General features: G+C 51.5%; 2 protein-coding genes across 3 annotated transcripts; one reads left to right on the top strand and one right to left on the bottom strand.

The window, feature by feature from the left end:
• Positions 1 to 1,084: 1,084 nt before the first annotated feature.
• On the bottom strand, positions 1,085 to 9,726 carry EMC8 (ER membrane protein complex subunit 8). The gene is made up of 5 exons (XM_038148461.1): positions 9,438 to 9,726; positions 5,157 to 5,233; positions 3,638 to 3,707; positions 3,080 to 3,174; positions 1,085 to 1,771 (listed from the first exon to the last, which is right to left on the bottom strand). Exons 1-5 carry the CDS (start codon positions 9,633 to 9,635, stop codon positions 1,612 to 1,614), a joined length of 600 nt encoding a protein of 199 aa, XP_038004389.1. The 5' UTR covers positions 9,636 to 9,726; the 3' UTR covers positions 1,085 to 1,611.
• A 3,020-nt stretch (positions 9,727 to 12,746) lies between these two features.
• LOC119705677 lies at positions 12,747 to 17,482 on the top strand. Of its 2 annotated transcripts, none has more exons than XM_038148397.1 (5): positions 12,747 to 12,825; positions 13,529 to 13,608; positions 14,873 to 15,037; positions 16,285 to 16,416; positions 17,217 to 17,482. In XM_038148397.1, the coding sequence occupies exons 2-5, from the start codon at positions 13,530 to 13,532 to the stop codon at positions 17,351 to 17,353; spliced, it is 513 nt and encodes a 170-aa protein (XP_038004325.1). In that variant the 5' UTR covers positions 12,747 to 12,825; position 13,529; the 3' UTR covers positions 17,354 to 17,482. The 2 variants fall into 2 exon arrangements, with proteins under 2 accessions (XP_038004325.1, XP_038004324.1); XM_038148396.1 differs by having other exon boundaries at positions 12,748 to 12,825; positions 14,870 to 15,037.
• The last annotated feature ends 874 nt before the right edge of the window (positions 17,483 to 18,356 follow it).

Raw genomic sequence — 18,356 nt, 5'->3', positions numbered from 1 at the left:
TCCTGCAGCCTGGCTGCTTTGCATTCTGCTCCTGGGATATCTTTTCCGACAGATATGGAGTGCAGCAGCCACTGGAATGTGTTATCTCACTGGTTTGGGGAGCTAAATACATGTTTTCAGTCAACAAGGGAAAACATTTCCCTCTCCTGCAAGCCTGACTCAGCCTAGGGAAGGTTCTTGACTCGGTGCCAACCCCTTTGGTAATCACACCTCACCCGTGCACAGCAGGGAGATAGAAACCCAAGTGCCCAAAGCTTCCTCTCCTCCCTCCCACCTCACCCCACCCGGAGGGAATTCCACAGCCTGGGGGCATCCAGGGTCTATTCCCTGCTGCAAATGGGATTTTAGCCTTGCCCCATCCCTCTCCAAGATCAGGAGTAAACCTTGGGCTTATTGACTCAAAATGGTGAGGTTCTGACAATTCCATGTTGAAATAAGCCCAGGTGGGATGAGGCTTGGAGCAAGCTGCTCATGGGAAGGTGTCCCTGCCTCTGAGTCCCTTCCAACCCAAATTTTGCTGTGATTTTAACACTAAGATTGGAGACAGGCAGACGTTTTGTGGATATTTGGATCTTCCTCGGAACAACATTTCTGGGCAGGAAGAGAGGGAAATCTGGAGGAATTGTTGCAGGTTGAGGCTGTGTTTAACTACAGTTGGGCAAACAACCACGAGGAGAGAGGCAACAAAGAGCTTTTCTAGGCTGGTATAAAGCTGCATTGTCCAGGAAACTTCTCCTTGGAAATAAATATTAATGGGAAAGACAAGGCAAGCTGAACCAGGCTGTAGCCAGGCTCCCTGACTCCATGTACTTGGATCATGTGGAAAATGAAAATCTGTGATTAACTCCCCCCAAAAAGGCAGGAAATTGATAAAGTATTTCACTACTGTAGACTCCAACTGCAGATTCAAACTCAGGAGTGTGCTTCCAGTCCTTTTTATAAATCATTTACTTTGGGTTTAACACATTCAAGCAGGAACTGTGCTTGCCAAGCCCACGGAGAGCAGGAATCACCAGATTATTTGGGAATACTGCTTTAAAACTCTCTGTCATGCTAAAGCACTGCAAAACAGGTGACACATGAGCATGGAACATCCTCAGCAGTTTGCATTTTACTGTGCCAAGAGAGTTACAATTCCAACCCAGGCCAGAAGAAACCACTCACCTCCCATTTGATCTATTTGCCCTTAAAATCTCTCACCTGAGGACAGGATTGATTATTTTTTTTTTTTGGAAAGGTATTTCCAGAAATCGTTAAAAAGTAACCTCTCTAAAGATTAGAAAAGCTGAAGTCAAAACTTTGGAATAGGAACAGTGGGGGCCAAGCAGAAGCAGTTCTGGTTTCCAAGGAATAGCAACATTCACTACGAGTGGAATGGCGTCCACGAGGACAGCTGGAAGTGACAGTTGGCAGCTCTTCCAGGGAATGTCACCACCAACATTCCGTGCCTTTACAGACACAGCACCGCGCCACGGGACAGGCCACTCCTCTTTAATCAGTCAGCTTTCCGCACAAGGTACTGAATATCAATTCTATTTACATTCAAAAATAGCATTTTTCTCTCTTCAGTACAGAGTGGGAATGCCCGTGGCTTAGTCAGGAGGATCCCTCCTAGCACAGGTGCAGCACAGCTTTGTTGATCTCCGGGTTTGTCCAGTCGTTGCGGATGTCATCCAGGTGATTATCGAAATCCACCAGCGTCTCGTAGGACTTGCTGTCCAGCAGGGAGGCAGCGATCCGCTGCGCTTCCGTCCAGTCTTCACAGAAGTCACTGGGATGGAAAAGAACCAGGCAGCAGTTGGAATCTGCTGTGTTGCAGTGTGATTTCATGGTTCACCTCAGAACCTGGGGTTCCTCCCCTGAAGATTCCCTCCCACGTGCGTCAGTCACCTCTCCTGTCCCCACCCTGACCCCTGCTGTCAATCCTGGAATTCCAGAGTGATTGGGCAGATTCAAAAGATGCCCTCTACCCCCCAGGGGGAGTTGGAAAATCCAGGTGTCCTTTGTCCCTTGAGACCTCCTCTCCCTACCTGGTTGGTGGGTTCCCTATCCCTCCTCCCCTCCCCTGGGTAAAAGGGTGAGCCAGCCCAGGAGTTCTGTTGGGGGAGCTGCTGCATTCAGAGGCCTGCTGGCCAGAGTTAAAACTCTGGATTAAAACCCTCCATCAGACCTGACTCCTTTCCTTCACCTCGCCTTAAAGCTTCTCCGTCAGGGGGAAAGCTGAGGAGCAGACCCTGCAGGGAGGAAACTCCATCCAGAGCCATCAGAGCTCTGACACGCTTGGGCTTGTCTCCACTACATCCACCTAGCCAAGAGCGTCTCTGGGGTGAAACACCACAGCTGATGTTTGCTTCAGTGCTTTTTGGTTCAGCAGCAAGGGCCAGACAAGCCAAGGCACGTCCTGTCTGCAATATTGGTATTATACTGTTGGAATCCTGGATGCTGAGAGTTTTAAACCTTCCGTGCTGAAAGGCACAGACCCACAGGAGAACACTGCATTTGACCTGAGGCTGTGGAACAGGCGTCCAAAATTAATTGGTAGTACTGGCTGTGGAGTTGGTTAGAAGTGTGTAATATCAAGGGGTAGAAAACTTCAAGTTTGGGGTTTTAGAATATAGAAATAAATATGAAGCAAGATGGAGGTTTTAGGGTGGAGGCAGGCTGTTCTTCTTTACCCTCTTTTTCCTTCCTCTTCATGGGTTTGGGTGATGTTTTGTACTTGGGCAGGAAAGTCTGCATTGCAGGCTTCCAGGGATCAGTTACTGGGTTAAAAGGGAAAATAATCTAGGTGTCATTTCTTAACTGGATAGTTTAGCCTTAAGAGACCTTGTAACAAGAGATATTTTGGCCATTTTGTGCCTTCTAATGAAAGGCTGCTGAACTCATGGTTGTGAGACTGTTTCACTGAAAAGAAACAATGAACACCTGAGTGGCAACATGAACTACCATCTCAATACTTCAATCCAGACCCAGAAACGGAGAGCAATCACCACAGAGCTCTGAATTAAGCCATGCTGCAGAGTCCTCACAGGGACAGCCTGTTTTTCCCCAAAGCCCATGGAATTGCTGGTTCACTCACACGTGGGGGTCCTTGCACCTCCACTTGTTCTCGTGCAGCTCGTACACGTGGATGGCAGGCTCCACACACTCCATGGTGAACTTGGTGTTGTCAACCTGGCGTGGGACACAGAAATACCATCTCAGTCTCCTCCTCAGCCTTCCAAGAGAGGAAATAAACCCAAAATCAGTCTGTAAAAGCAGGGCATCTTACACCCACCCACTGTTTTACCCTCCAACTGCCAAGTGTAAGCTGCCAATGTCCTTTGTCACAGCAGTGAGGAAGCAAAGCCCTGCTTGTGATATTAAAGATATGAATTTAAGGTGCAGGAGGTGGGCTGGAGCCAGAAATTGCTGCCTGAACATGTAGAGAAGGCCTCCAGTTCTTCTGAGGTGGCAGAGAGCTCCCCACAGTCTCTCTGTGGATTTACACTGTACTTTGCTCACTGCATCTCCTCCCCAGAGCATTCTGGAGGGGAAGAGAAACTGAATTCCTCATGGAAGGAGCCAGAGAACAGCATTTCCCTGGTCCAGGCAGGGTCAGAACACACAGGGGGGTGGGGGGAAGGAAGTTCTTTACCATGATGAGCGCAGTGTCCGTGAAACCCTCGGCAATCCGGGAGGCCACTTTCTCTGCAACCTGGTTTGGGCTGGAGCAGAAAGGAAAAGGAACTGAGCGATGGGAGCCACCAGTTTCAGCTGAAAGCAGCAGGAAATGAGCTCAGGGAGATGTGAGAGTGACTCTGGGTGCTTGCAAACAGGAACAAGATAAAGGAGCTGATGCCACAGCTGATTGAAGGCTCTGCGGCACGCGAACTGGAGCTCAGCTGAGTTTAGGAATGGCTTTGGAATGACACGGAAGCAACATTTGGTGGCTTCCTATCCTCTTCCCCCAGATCAAAGACTCTGCCCTGGCAGGCATTTAAAAAAGAAACTGAGTTTTCTCCCCAGTCTGCACTGAAAACTTGTCCAAAATCAGATAACCTTTGACAACCTTTACCACTACATTTCAAAGGTGACAATCTCTGTGTGGTGCCACCTAATGTGGTGCCATTGACAATCTCTGTGTGGTGCCAGTTATCTTCAGAAATAAAACTGAACTTTCAAAAAAAACCATCAAGCCTGTGACATTCTTTCAAACCTCAGGGGAAAAACTGTAATTTCTTAAAAGTGTGCACAGCAGATTTATAAGGAAAGGACAAATAATGCTTTTATCCCTGTTAGATACCTTAGAAGTCACAAGTGCTCCTTAAAAACTATAACTGAGTCTGAATAGACATTAACAAATAACTGGAATCGGATCATCAGGGAATGGTTTGGGTTGGGAGAGACCTTAAAGATCCTCTCATTCCATCCCCTGCCATGGGTGGGACACCTTCCACTATCCCGGGTTGCTCCAAGCCTCATCCAACCTTGGACACTTCCAGGGGTGGGGCATAATATTTCAAACAAGTTGCTCTATTTTAATTAGTCCCAACCCTGGATTTATCCAACAGATAGAGGGGAAAACATGGAATACACAGATCTAAAATTAAACTGTGGCTTCACAGGAAGGCCCCTTATTGTTCAGTGAGTAATCTGAGTCAGCCAGCAGGGGAAAAAAAATGACTAATCCTGAGGGAAAGAAGTGATAAATAAGAGCTATCACTGCCTGACTGACATCACCTTCCACTTCTCTGCCACGTAAAAAACTGCTCTGAAAAAACTCAGCGACGATGAAGAAATTGAGAGAGAATCAGGTCACTCCTGGCTTTCCATAAGATCCTGGGAGTCGCCAGACTTTCCAAGATCCATACTGCACGAGCAAACACTCTGCAGATTTTGGCTTTTTCCCTGACAACTGCAATTGAAGAAGCTGGCACCGGTTCAAAGAGTGGCCTTTTATAGCAGCCACGGGAGGAGAGCAGGGATTCTGCAAAGCCAGGACTTTCTGCACCTGACCAAAGGCCACATCCCGCAGCCCCACGGAGACAATGTGGAAGCAGCTGACAGTTGTCAGAGTGAATCACACACGCCTGATTTATGGGGATGATTGCTGCTGGCAGAGTCCAAGGTACGAGCTAAAGGAGCAAACAGAAGGAAATATTGGCCCAACACACCTGGCATCTTTCACGCGTTCGTTCGCCTGGTAATATCCAGCTATCACGTAGCTGTTCTCCTTGCACCAGGAATCAATCTGGAAAAGCAATGGGAACAATGAATCCTAAGGGAAAAACCCCCTCCAGGATCAAGAAAAAAAAAAAATAAAGCCACCCAGGATGAAGGAAATCTCATGGCTGTCCTGTAAATAAAGCAGTTGCTCCATCTCTGCCACGGGGTTCTTGAAATAAATCCATATTTCTGTCTGTGGTGGGAGTGCTCACAGTTGGGCTGATTGAGCTGGGATGGAGAAACCCAACAGAGCATTTGGAGGATGATGGGAAGCATTAACCAAACGGAGCACAAGAGCAAGGAGCTGGCTCAGTCAAAGGCTGGCCTAAATCCCAGTGACAGGACAATTAAACTCAGCCTGGAGAGGGTTTGGGTCTCACGCACCAAGGGCCGGGACAATTTTCTGTCAGTGTTCACCTGCCAAGGCACTTCAGAGAACGCTGCCCTGTCCTTGCAGAAAGGTTTTATTTCAATGTCCCATTCCTAGGGGAAAATGCCACCATTTGGGGCCTTCATGAGAAAATCAAAGCTTGAGGTGAAAGGTGAATGCGAGGCAGAAGTTTGTCCCATTTAGCAGCTTTTCAACTGAGATAGAATTGTTTTCCTTTGACAGTTCTTCCTCATTCAACATCTCTAGGTAAATGCTTAACCAGATGTACTTTTGGCACATAATTTTGACAATTTCTGATTTAAACGTAGGTAGTTCTGTTGGTTGATGCTTTTCAGTTAAATGGGTTTAAACACTGCTGTTCTTGCTGCTTTAAATGGAGCTGGGTTCCTCCTGCTGAGTCTGACTTTGAAAATATCTGCCTATATATATATACATGGTATCTATATATATATATAAAATGTTTTTTATTAGAATTGAGGGTATCAAGTCAGCAAAACACAAAGCCAGAAGGGGAGGAAGCAGCTCGAATCTTCCTTTGCAGTCCCTAGAGAGCACGGCCTCAAAAAACCCTCCCCAGCTCTATTAAAAAGGCCTCCAAAAATACATCTGGCGCTGACCTGTGGCATCCTGGGAGTCAAATCAATCTCATCTTCAGCAATAATTATTGTATCAGACTGCAGAACCAGCCAAACAAAGCAGCCATGTGAATAATCCAAGGGATGACACGGATTTAAGTGATAAAAAAAAAAGCTGTGCAGCCCTGCAAGAGCTGCTCTTTCAATTCCAAACCCATTCCGAGGGCTTAGGACTCTGGTTTTAATTGTTAGTGGTTTGAAAGCTTGGCATTAGAGCAAGCAGCCCAGGCAGTAAAATTAATAATAATAATAATTATTATTAAAAAAAAAACCCAACTCCATCCATTTAAAAATTAAAAACCGCACTCCTAAATCCATTTTTGCTCCCTACCAAAAGCTGTCTTGAAAAGAAAGAAGAGAATGATTTTAAGTTCTCACTTTCCCAGCTGCTAATTAAAAATTGCTTCTGCATAAAACAAAGGGGGGGAAAAAAAAATCTCATTTTGGAATGAAAGCTGTTTCCAGCTGTAATTTCCAAGCCCAGCACTGTTCCCACAGGTATCCTACAGCAATTAGCTCCTGTTAGAAATATTAGAAATATTTTTAGTGTTAGAAATATTTTCAATGGTAGAAATAGTTTTTAATGGTAGAAATATTTTCAATGTTAGAAATACTTTTAATGGTAGAACTATTTTAAATGTTAGGAATATTTTAATATTAGAAATATTTTTAATGGTAGGAATATTGTTAATATTAGAAAGATTTTCAATGTTAGGAATATTTTTAATGTTAGAAAGATTTTTAATGGTAGGAATATTTTAATATTATAAATATTTTTAATGTTAGAAATATTTTTAGTCTTAGGAATATTTTTAGTGTTAGGAATATTTTTAATGGTAGGAATATTTTTAATGTTAGAAATATTTTAAATGTTAGGAATATTTTAATATTAGGAATATTTTTAATGTTAGAAATATTTTTAATATTAGAAATATTTTTAGTCACATCCAGTACTGCCAAGGAAAAATCCAAAGTGGCTTTGGTTTGCTGCAGCCACCAGGGCTGGAAAACCCTGGGAAGAGGAGGAGGAGGAGGAGGAGGAGGAGGAGGAGGAGGAGGAGGAGGAGGAGGAGGAGGAGGAGGAGGAGGAGGAGGAGGAGGAGGAGGAGGAGGAGGAGGAGGAGGAGGAGGAGGAGGAGGAGGAGGAGGAGGAGGAGGAGGAGGAGGAGGAGGAGGAGGAGGAGGAGGAGGAGGAGGAGGAGGAGGAGGAGGAGGAGGAGGAGGAGGAGGAGGAGGAGGAGGAGGAGGAGGAGGAGGAGGAGGAGGAGGAGCTGAGTGCCGTTCCAGGCGAGGGAAGTGCTCCTCGGTTTCTCCTTTTTGGAGCTGTGGTTGTAAAACCACATCAATTAGCAGAGAAATTCAGAGGCTCGAGTGCAACTTTGTTCACTTCTCCTTCCTGACTCCGGCTTGGGGAAGGACCTCGGAGTGCAAATGAAACACGGGAGCTGCTGCCCTGCCCCCTGCAGCTCCAAACCTCGGGAATTCAGAGCGTCCTGGAATGTCCTGAGCTGGGAGGGACCCCCAAGGATCATCAATCCCACGCCCCAAAATCCCTCCCCGTGCCTGGCAGCACTGTCCAAATGCTCCTGGAGCTCTGGGACCTCGGGAATGTGAACATTCCCTGGGGAATTCAGTGCCCAGCCACGCTCTGGAGGTGCTGTTTGGGGTTTTTGGGGTTTATTCATTCCAAGCCCTAAAGTTTGAAAGTCCCTCCTCTATTTTCCATATTTTTGCTCCCATCCCATTCTGGGATGACTCAGGGCAGGGAAGAGGAGGTGGAACTTGGGCTGGTTCTAAAACCCCTCCCAAGAATCAGCAATAATTGAGCCTGGAAAGAAGCAGATCCCACTAAATCCTGCCACAGCTCTGAAATCCTTTAGGAATGAAGTTGCTTTGCTACAAAAATGGAGTTTATCACCCTGATCTCCCTGATTTATTCTGGGTCCACGCGCCAGCTCGTACAGAAGGTGTGCAATCACCTCCTTCCCACCTTTTCCATGAGAAAATCCAATTTCCACAGCTGCTCTGACAGGATTTACTGACACCTTTGCCTTTGTTGAAACCCAGAACAGCAGCAAAAGGCCCTGGGCTCTTGTGAAATTCTGGTTTTTAAAGGATCACAGCAGTGGCTGTAACCACACAGAGCCCTAATCCCTGTGGGAAACACCAGGAGTTTCCAATCTTTACCTTTTTGTACCAAAAAACTGGGAGTAAGTCAAATCCTGCCATTGCTTTGGCTCTGGGGTAATTTTCTTCCTGCAGATGTTGCAAGAAACAGGATTTATTTCCTAATATTCTGATCCTGCTGTGAGATCTACACTAAAAAGCTGCAGGCCTAAATTTTACCAAAATTCAGTGCCACAAACCCCGTGGAAAGACATTTAATGAAAACACACAGCGCTCTGCTACTCCCACACTGCTGTAAATATATTTAAAATGATAAATTTTGGGTGTTTTAATGGTAAAACTGCTCACGGCTCAGGCTCAGCTCCTGTCCTGTGCCTCTGGCTGCATTTCATCACTCCCAGGCTTCACCAAGATGCCAACACTGCCACGGCATCATCTCAGCTGGAGAGAACTGGAATTTATTTAGCAGTAACTGGAATTTGTGTCCAAATAAATCTTTACTGGGATGAAAAACACACTGAGGAAAACATTAAAGATGACTCTGGAGGAACCAGAAAATTGTTCTTTTTAATGGCATCAAGAAGGGATGGATCTTCTTTTGCTCACAGTCGTATAATCATGGGATGGTTTGGGTTGGAGAGGCTCATCCCATTCCATCTTCCACCGTCCCAGGGTGCTCCAAACCCTGTCCAGCCTGGCCTTGGGCACTGCCAGGGATCCAGGGGCAGCCCCAGCTGCTCTGGGCACCTCCCCACCCTCCCAGGGAACAATTCCTGCCCAATATCCCATCCATCCCTGCTCTCTGGCAGTGGGAAGCCATTCCCTGTGTCCTGTCCCTCCATCCATGGTCCCCAGTCCCTCTCCAGCTCTCCTGGAGCCCCTTGAGGCCCTGCCAGGGGCTCTGAGCTCTGCCTGGAGCCTTCTCCTCTCCAGGGGAACATTCCCAGCTCTCCCAGCAGAATCCCCCCAATTTTCGGAGCATTTCCACCCCCAGCACCGCGCCAACACCTCCCTGCACCCCCAAACCCCTTCCAGCACCCCTCCGCACACCCCACAGCCCTGCGGGAACACCTCACCAGGGTCAGGGCCACCTCCAGCATGGGGGCGAGCGCCAGCGTGCCGTGGAAGAGCGGGATGCAATCCACGAACAGCGCGGGCTGCGCCGGCCGCGGCGCCGGCGGCCGCTCGGCCACCAGCAGCCCGTTGACGGCGCAGTGCGGGTACTTGGCGCCGTGCAGCACCATCTTGCAGTACGCCTGGGTGGTCAGCTTCATGGCGCCGCGGCCCGGCCCCGGTGCGGCCCGGTGCGGCCCCGCTCCCCGCCCAGCGCCGCTCCCCGCCCGCCGCACAGCGCCGCCGGCCGTCGGGAAGCGCCGCCAAGCGCGGCCGGCTTTGCGACAGCGATTTGGGGGGGGTTTGGGGTGTGGGGAGGATCCCAAAAGCGAGGGAGGATCCCAAAAGTCTGTGGGATGAGGGGCGCGGGGGGAGCGGGGTGAGGAGTGGCGGCGGGCGGGGCGGGCGGTGGCGCGGAACCGCAGCGGGGAAAGCGCTGGGATCGTGGAGGGGGAAAAAGATCTCTGGGAAAAGTTCTGTGGGATCATCGTGTGGGAAAAACCTCTGGGAAAAGATATCTGGGATCATCGTGTGGGAAGAACCTCGGGGAAAAGATCTCTGGGATCATCGTGTGGGAAAAGATCTCTGGGAAAAGATCTCTGGGATCATCGTGTGGGAAAAGATCTCTGGGAAAAGTTCTGTGGGATCATCGTGTGGGAAAAACCTCTGGGAAAAGATCTCTGGGATCATCGTGTGGGAAGAACCTCGGGGAAAAGATCTCTGGGATCATGGGGTGGGAAAAGATCTCTGGGAAAAGATCTCTGGGATCATGGGGTGGGAAAAGATCTCTGGGAAAAGATCTCTGGGATCATGGGGTGGGAAAAGATCTCTGGGAAAATTCTGTGGGATCATCGTGTGGGAAAAACCTCAGGGAAAAGATCTCTGGGATCATCGTGTGGGAAAAGATCTCTGGGATCATCGTGTGGGAAAAACCTCAGGGAAAAGATCTCTGGGATCATGGGGTGGGAAAAGATCTCTGGGAAAAGATCTCTGGGATCATCGTGTGGGAAAAACCTCTGGGAAAAGATATCTGGGATCATTGTGTGGGGAAAAGATCTCTGGGATTGTTGGATTGGAAATGATCTCTGGGATGATCAGATTGGAAAAGATCTCTGGGATCATCGTGTGGGCAGAACCTCTGGGTAAAGATCTCTGGGATTGTCAGGTGGGAAAAGATCTCTGGGAAAAGATCTTTGGGATCATTGGATTGGAAAAATCTCTGAGATCATCGTGTGGAAAAAACCTGTGGCATCATTGTGTGGGAAAAACCTCTGGGATCGTGGGGTGGGAAAAGATCTCTGGGATCATTGTGTGGGGAAAACCTCAGGGAAAAGATCTCTGGGATCATTGTGTGGGAAGAACCTCGGGGAAAAGATCTCTGGGATTATGGGATGGGAAAAGATCTCTGGGATCACGGCGTTGGAAAAGATCTTTGGGATCATTGGATTGGAAAAATCTCTGAGATCATTGTGTGGGAAAAACCTCTGGGATCGTGGGATGGGAAAAGATCTCTGGGAAAAGATCTCTGGGATTGTCAGGTGGGAAAAGATCTTTGGGATCATCATGTGGGAAAAACCTCTGGGATCATCATGTGGGAAAGACCTCTGGGAAAAGATCTCTGGGATCATGGGGTGGGAAAAAACTGAGCTGGTCAGGTTGGAAAAACCTCTGGGATTGTGGGGTTGGAAAAGATCTCTGGGATTGGTGGATTGGAAATGACCTCTGGGATGATCAGATTGGAAAAGATCTCTGGGATCATCGTGTGGGAAAAACCTCTGGGAAAAGATCTCTGGGATCATCGTGTGGGAAGAATCTCTGGGAAAGGATCTCTGGGATCATCGTGTGGGAAAAACCTCTGGGAAAGGATCTCTGGGATCATGGGGTGGGAAAAGATCTTTGGGATCATTGAATTGGAAAAATCTCTGAGATCGTCGTGTGGGAAAGACCTCTGGAAGGAAATGATCTCTGGGATTGTCGGGTGGGACACAATCTCTGGGATCACGGGGTGGGAAATGATCTCTGGGATCATCGTGTGGGAAAAACCTCTGGGATCGTCATGTGGGAAAAGCCTCTGGGATCATGGTGTGGGAAAAGATCTCTGGGATCATCGTGTGGGAAAAGATCTCTGGGATCGTCAGGTTGGAAAGGCTCTCTGGGATCCTGGGTGGGAAAGGATCTGTGGGATGATCCGGTGCAGCCTGTGGCCCACCGCCTCCCTGTCATCGTGAATCACAGACGGTTTGGGTTGGAAGATCCTCCATTCCCACCCTGACACCTTTCCCTGTCCCAGCCTGCTCCGAGCCTGGCCTTGGGCACTTCCCGGGATGCGGCACCCCAAATATCAAAGGAAAAAGGGTTTTTGTACGAAAGGCAGCGCCCCAAGTGCCTCCAGCGGCGCCTCGGCCGCGTTTGTCCCCTCACGGCGCCTTCCCATCCTGCTGCTGGCCGCTCCTGGGCTCCCAACCTGGAACCCTGCGCCAAGAGCTGGGACCTCGCGGGACCCTGCGGGGCTGGAGCGTGTCCAGGGAAGGGAACGGAGCTGGGAAGGGGCTGGAGAATCCTGAGGGAAATGAGGAATCCTGAGGGAGCTGGGAAATGTTTGGAGAATCCTGAGGGAGTTGGGAAGGGGCTGGAGGATCCTGAGGAGGCTGGAGAATTCCTGAGGGAGCTGGGGAATCCTGAGGGGGGCTGGAGAATCCTGAGGGAGCTGGGAAGGGCTGGAGAATCCTGAGAGAAATGGGAAAGGGCTGGAGAATCCTGAGGGAGCTGGGAAGGGGCTGGAGAATCCTGAGGGAGCTGGGAAGGGGCTGGAGAATCCTGAGGGAGCTGAGGGGGCTCAGCCTGGAGAAAAGGAGGCTCGGGGGGCCCTCCTGGCTCTGCACAGCTCCTGCCAGCAGGGGACAGATCCCAGGAACAGGGACAGGAGCAGAGGGAACGGCCTCAGGCTGGGCCAGGGCAGGCTCAGGGTGGACAGCAGCAGGAATTTCCCCATGGAAAGGGGGGTCAGGGATTGGCAGTGCCCAGGGAGGGTTGGAGTGCCCATCCCTGGAGGTGTGCCAGCAGTTCCTGAGGTGGCACTCAGTGCTCTGGGCTGGGGACAATGTGGGCATGGGGACAAGGTGGGCATGGGGCACAACTGGGCTCGGTGATGCCGGAGCTCTTTCCCACCCTCAAACGTCCCGGGATTTCGGGGATCCGGGGTGAACCTCCAGCGGCGGTCCGCCCGCATCCCATCAGCCCCCGCGCGGGGCCGCTCCGGCCCGGCCCGCTCGCTGCCCCGCGCTCCCGGCGTGCCCCGCGCTTCCGCCCGCGCCTCCTTCCGGTCCCGCAGCCGTAGAGGACGGTCGCCAGGTCGCGGGGCCGGGCCGGGCCGGGCGGAGCCCGGGGACGGGCTGGGAGCGGGTTTGGAACGGGCTGCGAGCAGGAACGGAGCACCCCCGCCACCCCTGTCTGCGGCCGGGCTGGCGGAGCAGCGCGGGTTGGGGGTTGCGGGGAGGGCTGTGAGGGGGCAGCGCTGCGGCCCCTGCGGCGGGGCCGTGCGGGGTTCTGCCGCCGGTGTCGCGACATGTCGGGCGGGACTGAGGTGACAGGCAGGGAGGGCAAGGTCAGGGGCGGACAGCGGGGCCTGGCGGGTTTGGGCTGGGCTGGGGTCAGCGGAGGATCCGGGATCCCGTGTGGGTGGGAATCCCTTGGGATCCCGCCCTTCCCTGGGGTGCTCCGTGCTCAGGGGTCGCTGCAGTGGCTCTGGGATGTGCTTGGGGCTGCAGGAATGGTTGGTTTTGGAATTACAGCGCCTTGAAGGGTGGTTTAAATAAGGCAGTGTCCTTTGCTTCCAGTGCAGGAGGCTCGGGTTAAAAACAGGGAGAGAAAGGCTCATCCAGATCGGTTTAGTGTGAGAATATCCCGCTAAATCTCCTCTCCAGCATGGAGTGCTGTGCTGCCCTCTGGAGAAGGAGCAGGAAATCTTTAGGCTGTATTTTTTTTTTTAAATATGAACGCGCGGAATATGTTCTGTTTCACCTTGGGCACTGACTGCTGCTGCCTGCCCCTGCAGGATGTTGGCTTCCAGAGTGTTCAGCCTGGTCGGGAGGAGATCCCTCTCCACCTCCCTGTGCCTCAGGGCTCATGGACACGGTGGGTTGGGGGGGCAAATAAAACACAGCCTGGGGAGAGGAGCACAGACATCTGCCCGGGGTGGGCCGTGGGTGAGGGGAGGGCTGGGGTGCAGGGAGCCTGGGGAGGTGGCAGGAATGACAATCATGGTCACCGAGTCCCAGCCGTGCCCCGTCCCCACCTTGTCCCCAGCCCAGAGCACTGAGTGCCACCTCAGGCACTGCTGGGACACCTCCAGGGATGGGCACTGCAACCCTCCCTGGGCACTGCCAGTCCCTGACCCCCCTTTCCATGGGGAAATTCCTGCTGCTGTCCACCCTGAGCCTGCCCTGGCCCAGCCTGAGGCCGTTCCCTCTGCTCCTGTCCCTGTTCCTGGGAGCTGTCCCCTGCTGGCAGGAGCTGTGCAGAGCCAGGAGGGCCCCCCCGAGCCTCCTTTTCTCCCCTCAGCTGCCCCTGGATCCCTGGCACTGCCCAAGGCCAGGCTTGGGGTCCTGGGAGAGCAGGAGCTGTCCCTGCCCGTGGCAGGGTGTGGATTGGGGTGATCTTTGGGATCCTTCCCCATCCATCCCAAACCGTTCTGTAATTCCCTTTCCGTGCTGTCAGAGCGGCATTGCTCCTGGCCTCTCCCACCTCCCTCCTGCCCTGCTGCACTTTGGCACTGCTGGCACTCTGCTTTGTGACCAGTCAGAGCTGCTTGTGACCAGTGTCCCTGTCTGTGTGTCCCTGTGTCCCTGTCTGTGTGTCCCTGTGTGTGACCACTGTCCCTGTGTGGGTGTCCCTGTGGGTGTCCCGGTGTCCCTGTGTCTCTGTCTGTGTGTGTGTCCCTGTGTGTTACTGCTGTCCCTGTGGGTGTGTGTCCCTGTGGGTGTCCCTGTGTGTGTCCCCATGTCCCTGTGGGTGTCCCCATGTTTGTGTTTGTCCCCGTGTCCCCGTGTGGGTGTCCCCATGTGTGTCCCTGTGTGTGGGTGTGCCTGTGTGTATTTGTCCCCGTGTCCCCGTGACCCTGTGCGTGTTTCCCCATGACCCTGTGTGCGTGTCCCCGTGTGTGTCCCTGTGTCCCCATGTGTGCCCCATGTCCCTCTGTCTGTGTGTCCCTCTGTGTGTGTGTCCCCGTGTCCCTCTTGTGTGTGTCCCCATGTCCCCGTGTGTCGTGTGTCCCCGCGTGTCCCCATGTGTGTCCCCATGTGTGTCCCCATGTGTGTCCCCATGTGTGTCCCCATGTGTGTCCCCATGCGTGTCCCCGCGTGTGCCCCGTGTCCCTGTGTGTCCCGTGTCCCCGCAGCAGGCGTGGTGAAGGCAGAGGATTACACCCTGCCGGTGTACGTGGACCGCCGGGATGTGCCCCTGCCCGAGGTGGCCTTCGTGCGGGACCTGTCGGCGCAGCAGCGGGCGCTCAAGGAGAAGGAGAAGGCGTCGTGGAGCGCCCTGTCCGTGGATGAGAAGGTGGAATGTACGTCTGGGGGGCTCCGAGGGACTGCCAGGCACCGCAGCACCGTTCCCATCTCCTGTGCGTGGGGTGGGTGGGTGGGAAAGGAGCTTGAAGATCATCTCATTCCACCAGCCCAGGCTGCTCCAAGCCCTTCCAGCGTGGCCTTGGGCAGTGCCAGGGATGCAGGGGCAGCCACGGCTGCTCTGGGCACCTGTGCCAGGGCCTCAGTGCCCTCACCGGGAGGAATTCCTTCCAAAATGCCACTTAAACCCACTCAGCTCAAAGCCATTCCCCTTGTCCTGGCACTCCATCCCTTGTCAGAAGTGTCTTGACAGCTTTTTGTTCCAGGCCGTGCTTGGAACAGCTCTTAACCCTTGCTTTTCCCTGTGTCTGTGAGCAGAGCTGATCCATGAAGGAATTTTCTGAATTATGATGGAGCTCCTTGTGTGCTCCATGGTTTTTATTCCCAAGATCTTTGGTGCTGTTACAGAACATGCAATGCCCCTGCTGGGGCTTCTGTTCCGTATCTGAAGTCACATTTAGCCATTCCTTCCTCTTCCAGACACCTAATAATAATAATAATAATAATAATTAGATTTATTTCTTGATTCCCATCTGCTTTCAGCCAGCCAGGAAAAAAAAAATCTCTTCAGCACAACATTGTTGGTCCAGCTGGGTGAAGCGAGCCCCAAACACAAACGTGGATTGGAATGCTAATTACCACTGCCCTTGGCATGAACCAAATTCCACCTAAGGAAGGCTCCCTGTGGGTGTTTTGACTTGCAAATAAAATTGCCTCATCTTTTCTAACTGCTCTCGTGGTATGAAAGGAGAGCCTGGTCTGGGAAAGGTTTAAAACTTTTTAAGGAATTGCTCCAGGTTTTCTGTTGCTTTGGATTTTAAATTCCTGTGGGTTTCAGTGGCAGCTGAGCTGGAAACATTCCTGTTGGAATTATTTGTGCCAGGAAGCTTTGGGGTCAGTAACCACACTGGGAATTGGAGGGGAGGAAGGAGAAACTCCCAGTTTTCCTTCTTTCAGGTCTACACTGTAACTTGTGCCCAACTTTAGGATAATCTGTGAAACGGAGACTAAAATTGATGTGGGGGTGAAACAACTGATTGGCTTTGGTGTGTGCCAAACCTAATTTAACATCCATCCCCTTTTGGGCAGCCTCAGGCTTCATTCACCTCCCCGTGCAGAATTCCCGGTCACCTTCAAATCCCAGGAAAAGTGTAAAAAGAGGAATTTGGTACTTTTTTCCCCCCAGTGTATCGGATAAAATTCAACGAGACCTACGCAGAGATGAAGAAAGGGACGAACGAGTGGAAAACCATCCTGGGGGGAGTTCTGTTCTTCCTTGGTGTCACTGGAATCATCCTCATCTGGCAGAAGAACTTCAGTAAGTAACTCTTCCATGGAGGGCAGGACCAGGAGATGCCTGATGGGAATTCTGTGGGGTCAGGATGGTTTATGGGACAGCCAGAACAGGGATTTCAGCAGGAGCTGTCTGTCAGTCCCTGAAAACTCCATCCTGGAGCTGTCTCTTGTGGGATGTAGCAGAAATACTCAGGAAGCTGACTCAGAGAAATTTGGGAGGACAGGAAATGGAAGGGAATGAGTGGTGAGATTCCTGATCCCAGAGCTTCCCCTCTTTTGCTGCCTTGGGGAGTGAACATTTGGGTTTCTGCCACGTTTGGCTGCCTTCCCAGCTAAGGATTCAGCCTCCAGGGAGCCTCCAGCTGCCGGGAGGCAGAGCAGCACTTAAAGGAGCTGCTCCCTGCCTGGAGGCTCCCAAAAATAGGAAAGCAGGAAGCTGTTATCCTGGTGGTGGAGGGAACCACTGGAGAGTCCATGTGGGAGTGTGGTTGGAGCTGGGTGCTGCACAGGCTCCATGCAGGGAGTGGAGATTGGAGCAGATCACAGAATCACAGGCTGGTTTGGGTTGGAAGGGATCTTGAAGATGATCCCGTTTCACCTCCATCCATGGCCAGGGACGCTTGCCACTGTCCCAGGTTTCTCCAACCCTGTCCAACCTGGCCTTGGACACTTCCAAGGATGAGGCAGCCACAGCTTCTCTGGGCAACCTGCTCCAGTGGGATTACTTCGGGGGGGGAAATCCTTTTATTAGCAAAACTTAGCCCGAAATTCCCAACTTGCTGACGTGGCATGAGGACATAACTCCATGATTCCATCCTGCAGTGTACGGCCCCGTCCCGCACACCTTCTCCGACGAGTGGCTGTCAGCTCAGACCAAGAGGATGTTGGACATGAGGGTTAACCCCGTGCAGGGCATCACGGCCCAGTGGGATTTTGACAAGAACGAATGGAAGAAATAAAGCAACTCAGTGGAACCTGCTCTGCTTGAACATGAAATGATTCCATCACCCGTGTGTGACCTCGTTGCTTGTTGTACTGGAACACCCTCTCCACCTCCAGAAATGCTAATAAATGTCTGGTTAACTTGAGAGCTGCCTGCTGCTGGTCTCTGCATGGGTTTCTTGGGGTGGGACGCTGGGTTCCTGAACAAGATTTGCTGCCTGGTTTAATGTTTTCAGGGCTAAGAAAGCTGCTGCCAAATTTCTCCCTTAGCTGAGCTGGTGTCTCCTGGACCCTGCAGGTTTTGAGCAGCTCTTAATCCCTGTTTTTCCCAGTGTCTCTGTGAGCAGAGCTGATCCGTGGAGGAACTTTCTGAATTTAGATGGAGCTCCTTGTGTGCCCACACGTGGACATCCATGGTTTATATTCCCAAGATCTTTGGTCCCTCTGATCCCTGCCCCTCTGAAGCCTAAACCAAGCTTGGACTTGAGTTTGCTCTTTTCCTGATGGGACAGGAAACCATCAGGAAATTGGTGGTGTGGTTTAGGAGCTGTGGTGGGCTGTTGCTGGTCCCTCCTTCCCTTCCACTCAGAAATTTGGGAAGGTTTTTAAGGTGAGGTAATCTGGTGGGAATTAAGCAGTGAACTCCCCTTCCTACAGCTGAAAAATCCCCGAAGTGATAAATTTATCTCTGGGGTGCTGAGATGAATGAAGGTGACAATCCCAGGCTGGCGATGGCTGGAATTCTGCTTTTCCCAGCCTTTTGCTCAGCTGCTGCCTCTGGCAGCCTGGTAGCACCGACCTGGGCGAGGGACACGGAGCTGCCAGGGGATTGTGCCTGGAAAATGGATTTGTTTTGGAGCAAATACTGGAGTTGCAGTGCTGCTGGGATAAGGGAGTTGTTCCTCCTGGAACTGTCCTTCCCAAAAAGCTGTGGAACCCCAGGGAGGCCAGGAGAGAAACCTGAGCCTTGCCATGATCCCAGATCCTTATTTCATCCTCCCCTTCCTGGCACCAGCCACT

The sequence above is a fragment of the Motacilla alba genome, chromosome 11, assembly GCF_015832195.1.
Source record: "Motacilla alba alba isolate MOTALB_02 chromosome 11, Motacilla_alba_V1.0_pri, whole genome shotgun sequence".
In the NCBI taxonomy this organism is placed as follows: Eukaryota; Metazoa; Chordata; class Aves; order Passeriformes; family Motacillidae; genus Motacilla; species Motacilla alba.
The sequence above is the reverse complement of the archived record's forward strand: the minus strand, read 5'-3'. Positions and strand labels throughout refer to the sequence as shown.

Excerpts from the sequence above, each read along its gene's own strand:
- EMC8 (XM_038148461.1), bottom strand. The coding sequence starts at position 9,635 with ATGAAGCTGACCACCCAGGCGTACTGCAAGATGGTGCTGCACGGCGCC. Across the intron at positions 5,234-9,437 it reads TGGAGGTGGCCCTGACCCTG|ATTGATTCCTGGTGCAAGGA; the intron begins GTGAGGTGTTCC and ends TTGCTTTTCCAG. Across the intron at positions 3,708-5,156 it reads GAACGCGTGAAAGATGCCAG|CCCAAACCAGGTTGCAGAGA; the intron begins GTGTGTTGGGCC and ends TTTCTGCTCCAG.
- LOC119705677 (XM_038148396.1), top strand. The coding sequence starts at position 13,530 with ATGTTGGCTTCCAGAGTGTTCAGCCTGGTCGGGAGGAGATCCCTCTCC. Across the intron at positions 15,038-16,284 it reads CGTGGATGAGAAGGTGGAAT|TGTATCGGATAAAATTCAAC; the intron begins GTACGTCTGGGG and ends TTTTCCCCCCAG. Across the intron at positions 16,417-17,216 it reads CATCTGGCAGAAGAACTTCA|TGTACGGCCCCGTCCCGCAC; the intron begins GTAAGTAACTCT and ends TCCATCCTGCAG.